This window comes from Trichomycterus rosablanca, chromosome 7 (genome assembly GCF_030014385.1).
Source record: "Trichomycterus rosablanca isolate fTriRos1 chromosome 7, fTriRos1.hap1, whole genome shotgun sequence".
Taxonomy (NCBI): Eukaryota; Metazoa; Chordata; class Actinopteri; order Siluriformes; family Trichomycteridae; genus Trichomycterus; species Trichomycterus rosablanca.
Window position 1 is genome coordinate 34,656,326 of NC_085994.1, and position 6,819 is coordinate 34,663,144.

Sequence of the window (6,819 nt, forward strand, 5' to 3'; positions counted from 1 at the left end):
ACTGTCATACCGCCCAGCCCTAACTGGAAGTATATCAAATTACAAAACAAAAGTGGTTAAATACTGGTTTCTTTTCTATGTAAATCTTAGCACACAATGTTCAGTTACTGAAATGAATATTCTGATTGAATACTGAATGAATGGGCAGTAGGTGTTAATCTCATTAGGGCACTTGTTCACCACTGACCCTTTAAACTGGAGGACTGAAACACTCCAGCAGCGTAATGAGAGAGATCTGCTGCAATTAATTGACACCGCTTTGAATATTCATCACATAATCTAGGCCGAGAGCTTTTAATTTGGGTCGATAGCTGGACTTTTCTCTCAGGAAGGTAAATCACGGCAGGTCTAATTATTCTAATGTATTCCTCGAGCCGCCGGGAGTCGCGAGCCGAGGCGCGCGCGCGCTGAGTCGGGCTACTCAGGTCTTCTGTTGTTTACTCCCTCACGTGACTTATATTATTTATTTACCTGTAAATGTAAATGTGTTATATGGAATTTAACACCTTAAACATTAGTATTTTACTTTTCTTTTAGATTAAAAGGATATGTATAGGCCAGGAAGAAGGAGGTGAGACGCACTGGCGTTGGTTCGCGTTTTATCTGTCGGTCATATATACATTTGAACGCCTTATCTATAGTACACAATAATAGATTATAATGATCATTAATGCGCAACAATATGCGCAACAATATTATTATTATTGTTGCGCAATAATAAATGATTATTTTTATTATTGCGTAAAATAGCGCAGATATTGAGTAAAAAAGTTGCCTGTTAGGGTCATTCCATCCACTTATCACATACGTTTTATTAAATTTACAGCCCTTTTTGTGACGTTAAAATGTCTAATTGAGTTAGTTTGGCATCTTAATCTATAATAAAATTCATACGAGCAGCTGTAAAAGTTTATAGCCATCTCAATTCACGGTTATTACTGAAATTAAACGCTTTATCAAAGGTCGAAAATTTTTACAGCACAGCATTTATTCTACTGTTTGTAATTTGTGGCATATACAAGAATGAACCTGCATTATGTTAATTAGAGGATTTTTTGTTTAAATAAAATACATAGAAAGTCAGTTTATCTTGGCTGTTTTGACAAACTTTAAAATAAAGGTGTCAGAAAAGATCATGTTACCTTTCTATATGTACAATTGGTAACTGATTGTTTTCTTTGTGGCACCAATAAAAAAATAATTATAAATAATAATTATACTAATCTATAATATCCTAAGAAGTTATTTATGTATAGGCCATGTTTACATATCTGTCACTTTTGATAGCAGTACATTTTTTTGTGATTTAATATTTTCCAGACTTTAGAAACAGCTGACATGTTTACATAATTTAAAACTGACGAAGATGCTACAAAGTGGAACATTTTACTGTTATTTAATACTGACTATATTGTATTTATCTTATTCTGTTCAGAATCCAGACTTTGCATATGGCACTTCTGGCAAATCCTAGCTAGGTTATATAATGTGTAGTAACAATAAGGTTAAAAGGCAAAACCTTTTCTATTCTATTTATGATTTACAAATTCAAGTGACGTTTTTGGATGTTCTATATAGTCCACCAAATGTCATCTTTTTCAGCTTTCCCCTTTATTAGACTGAGGATGCCATGTTTATGTATCTGTCACTTTTTATAGCAGGACCTTTTAGTGTTTAAATATTATACAGTTTCAGGAACAGCTGACATGTTTACATAATTAAAAACATAGAAAATACCTTAGAAAAACATGTTGATGGCTGGTTTTAATAAGAATTTTGGTGCCACAAAGATTAACTTTACTGAATTGTCAGTGACAAGGTTAGTAACAATTACAGGCTGCTTTATTTTTTTTTAAGTAAGTAAAGTAGATTTAGTTAGTTTACAGTTATTGTACGCAATATCGGTCTATTAGCCTATTTTATTGTACACAAACTGTTAAGTGATGTTATTCACATCTATCCCAAGGCGCATGATCATTATTAGCGAGGTGATTTGTCGACAGCGCTTCTGATTGGCGCAGATGAAGTTGCCTATAAGTGCATATGCAATCGGATCCTCCCCCTATTTCACAACCCCCCCTCCCAGACTCGCAGGGGGTCGGAACCTCTAATATTCATCGGAAGAGGGTCGTGGAGGCACAAGCACATAAAAGTCAGGCTTGCGGGATGCGGTGGATCTCTGGTAACTTTGCGCGCATCAGGACGCAGGTGAGGCGCACAGAATGCGCAACGAGGTAACTTTTAAACTTTGAACTAGCGATATGAAATTTTATTTGAACACGAATTAATTTAAAGTAGTAGCAGAGTAGTAGTTTTTTATAGGATTTGTATAGGATTGCATAAAATCAATGAACAGGCCAGAGAGAGATGCTGTGCACCTGCAAATGATGGATGCCTTTTTAACTCCAACGGGAACATTTTTAAAAGCTGATTACTTTCCATTGAACTGACTCATCTTGACTCAACTGACTCAAGCTGAAATATTCTAAAAGAAAAAAAAACAGTAAGAGCCATGCCACGACCGGGCAAGAACTCGTACAGTGACCAGAAACCTCCATACTCATACATCTCCCTGACCGCCATGGCAATCCAGAACTCATCAGAGAAGATGCTCCCCCTCAGTGACATCTACAAATTCATCATGGACCGCTTCCCTTACTACCGTGAGAACACACAGCGCTGGCAGAACTCTCTTCGCCACAACCTCTCCTTCAACGACTGCTTCATCAAGATCCCACGACGCCCAGACCAGCCGGGCAAAGGCAGCTTCTGGGCACTTCACCCAGACTGTGGCGACATGTTCGAAAATGGAAGCTTTCTGCGCCGCCGCAAGCGCTTCAAGGTCCTCCGGATGGAGCACGCTGCTTGCAAGAGTGCTCCTATTCTGCACCCGTATCACCCTCACGCCCAGCATCATCACCCACATCATGCTCACCAGCATGCAGGAAAGTTCAGCATGGGACACCCTGATTACCTGGGCACCATGGGACGACTCTCACATTTCCAGAGCTATGCCCTGGGGGGTGGACAGACCGGAGGTTTCAAGCATCCCTTTGCTATTGAGAGCCTGATCGGACGAGACTACAAGGGTGTGATGGCAGGTGGGCTTCCTATAGCTTCTGTCATGCATCACCTGGGCTACTCAGTGCCTGGAGTGGTCAACTCTGTCTGGCCGCATGTAGGTGTCCTGTCTGAGGCAACGCCTGTGTCATCTGAGTACCCACCGTTTGGGGTGACAGTCAAGGGGTTGTATCATCATTCAGGTAGTCCTACTATGCCAGCCGTGCCTGTTCCTATCAAGCCCACCCCAACATTAGGTGCCATGCCTTCTTTGACAGGCCTGGCATCTGGAACGGCTCAGTTGTGCAGCAGAATGGACAGAGAAGTGACAGATCTGATGGAGGACAAAAACGGAGGACTTCACGCATCTCTTCTTTAGTTTTGAAATACAGGATAAAGGCAGCCGTGTCATGACGGTATGTACTGCTGCATTCTTCGGCAAGTGAGTGGCACAAACGATGGCATGCGGCACTGACGAAGATGCCACAAAGTGGAACATTTTACTGTTATTTAATAGTGACTATATTGTATTTATCTTATTCTGTACAGAATCCAGACTTTGCATATGGCACTTCTGGCAAATCCTAGCTAGGTTATATAATGTGTAGTAACAATCATGCTTAAAAGGCAAAACTTTCTCTATTTAATGGGATTTATCTTTTTTATGATTTACAAATTCAAGTGACATTTTTGGAGGCTCTATGTAGTCCACCAAATTTCATCTTTTTCAGCTTTCCCCTTTATTAGACTGTATGAACAATTTGTAATGCTGTACTCAGTTGTATAAATTCAGATGAATTTTGGGATATTTGTACAGATCATGGCATGCCTGGCATGCATGTTTGCCTTTGTAAAGATGCTCTTGTGGAATGCACTGCGTTAGGAAGAAATCACATCCAAAGTAAGACATGAGTAAATTCTGTAAAATGTTTGAAATGTTTTATGTACAGAAATGTTAACGTTTATGATGAGCTTCAAACATGTTGGGAGTATTTTATTGACTCCCATAAAACAGCCTTAATGCTAGACACATTGTATAAACTGCTAAATTATTAAATTGCCTAATATATGGGAATTGTTACAATATATTTGTATTATTTAATAATTTATCATGATGAAACTGAAGCAGAGAATAAATGACTTGAGGCTTTTCAGTGAGAACAATATACTTTTAAATATTTATGACACCTTTTTTTAAATAAATTTAATTTGATTTAAAGTCAAATTCTTTGCATTCTTCCTTTACACACATTATTTTTTATTAATTTAGAATTTTGTGTACACAGATTATTAACATATGTTGCTGCAGAAATTTCAGAACTTATCTCTTTAAAGATTTTTAATTACATATTTTTACAAGACAAATTTATTTGAATAATGTATAGTATGGTTACTGTAATGCACTTTATTATTTTAAATATTTAGAATTTCCTAATATTGTATATAAAATATTATTTCTGGGCTGTGTTTAACACTTTAAGTTTTATCTACAATTATAACTATATTCTTTTCAGTCAGACTCTAAGTATTATTCTATTATTAGAAAAGCCTGGAATCTATGTTTTATAATTAAGACCAGCTAAAACTTGTTGATCTCATCCTTATTTTTTATTTTTATGTTTAATTCATGGACTTGGTTTATTATTCAGTTATATTTCCTATTTGTTAACTAATTTTTTTACCCGTTTATTATTAATTTAAAACAGAAGGAAAAAGAAGCAAACATAATTTATAATTATAATGTAATATAATACAACATAATATTTATAGCCATAGAATAATTTGCAATATTTGTCCCTAGATCCATATTTTTCCATATTTTATAAAACACTATAGGTTAAGATTAGTTACATTTACATGAAACCTAAAGAGGTTTCACCATTTCTCCAAGAATTTGAGGAGAAAATTACTAAAACTTCCTGTATTTGTTCATATTGAACAGTATTTGAAGTAAACATAATAAATAAACAAAAAATAATAAGCTGTTAAAGAAAGACGGAGGATTAAATGCAATGGTCGGAGCTAGTGATCAAGGGTAATTGTAAATTTAAATAGCAAATACAGCAAATTTTAAACTTTATTGATTTATTGATACACTTATTTATTGGTACACTAATTCCTAATTTGATACCTGCAGCACATTTTTAAAGTTGGGACAGAGGCAATTGGGAATGATCAACAATTACAGGTAAATATATAACAAGTGGTGCTGTTATAACTCTGTCTAAGCACAGAATTTAAAAAAACTAAGCATAAGGCTAAAATTTCACCAATAGTCTAACAATTTTTCTTAACATACACATGGACATTTAGGGATTTAGGGATTTTACTCTCTACGTCATAATATTATAGAATTAAAAACCAAATTCAATGCTGGTGACCTTTCCTCAGATGGTGCTGCATTTAAAACCAACATGCCTTTGTAATGTACATAACCACATGGGCTCTACATGCAAGTTATCACTGTACTGCGCAAAGAAAAACCCATATATCAAAGCATCAAAATATGGCATCAAATTTTCTGGGCTCAATCTCATCTGAGATGGACTGATGTAGAATAAAAAAATATGTGCTGTGCAAGGCTATAATCACATGTCCCCCCAATATTCAGATATGGTCAAAATGCCCCCCCAATATGTACAAATTATAAATAAACATATTCCACTCACTAGCTTTGTGTAATGTTAGGATTTGTCAGTGTTCCAATAATTTGGTAACATGGCAAGAATATTGTAGAATTCCCCTTCCTTCCCTTGTAGATTTGGTCTCCCCCAAATTCAGTTCATGGCTTCGTCTTTGGTGCTGTGGTAAACCTATCTAATATTTTTTACAAAATGGAAAAGGACCATTCAAGTATTACTAGTGCAAAGATAAAAGGTAGTAATCTGGCAAGATATGGGAATATGTTGAGAGCAATGACATTGCTAACTACAACCATACATGATGGGTACAGGCATCCCTGCTTGTTTTAGCAAGACAATTACAAGCCACATTCAGCATGTCTTACAACAATTGAGTTTATAGTAAGTCTGTACAGATGCTAGACTGGCCTCCCTTTAGTCAGACATGTGGCCCAGTATAAAGTGCTATGAATGAAACATGGAAAATCTGGACTGTTTAGCAGCTTAATTATTCTATAAAGCAAGAATGGGAATAAAGTTCACTATCAGAACTACATCATTTGTGAATGTTGTTGAAAGGTAATGTAACAGTGATACACCTTGGAGCGAATTGCAGCCAAGGTGCAAAATTTGGAATGAGAGTGTACACCGATGAGGCATAACATTATGACCACCTTCCTAATATTGTTTTGGTCCCCCTTTTGCTGCCAAAACAGCCCTGACCCATCAAGGCATGGACTCTACTAGACCCCTAAAGGTGTGCTGTGGTATCTGGCACAAAACAAAATTGGGGTTGTATTTGTCATTGCGGAATGAGGTGAAAAGGAGCTAAATTTTCAGACGCCATTCATTTTTTTTTAGCAAACTGGCATTTAATGCTTGATAATCAGAAGTAATCTTTTACTTTTTTCTAGTGGCTGGGACCATTTCATTTCAGTTCTCTTTTAAACAAGAGTGGGTATTAAAAATGTTATTATATTGATACAGATAAACATACATATACTACTGTTTTAAATTATAGTCATATTATTTTTCTTCACAGATACCGTAAGAGCTATTTGTTGGTCAGTATGTAAATGTTTTTAATTGCTTGATGATTTTCTAACCACCAAAAACATATCTGCATGGCCTTACATAA

The 6,819-nt window shown here is 36.1% G+C and overlaps 1 protein-coding gene across 1 annotated transcript; it reads left to right on the forward strand.

The window, feature by feature from the left end:
• The first annotated feature begins 2,512 nt into the window (after nt 1–2,512).
• foxb2 (forkhead box B2) lies at nt 2,513–3,481 on the forward strand. The gene has a single exon (XM_062998623.1). The coding sequence runs from the start codon at nt 2,513–2,515 to the stop codon at nt 3,437–3,439; it is 927 nt and encodes a 308-aa protein (XP_062854693.1). The 3' UTR covers nt 3,440–3,481.
• Nucleotides 3,482–6,819: the final 3,338 nt, after the last annotated feature.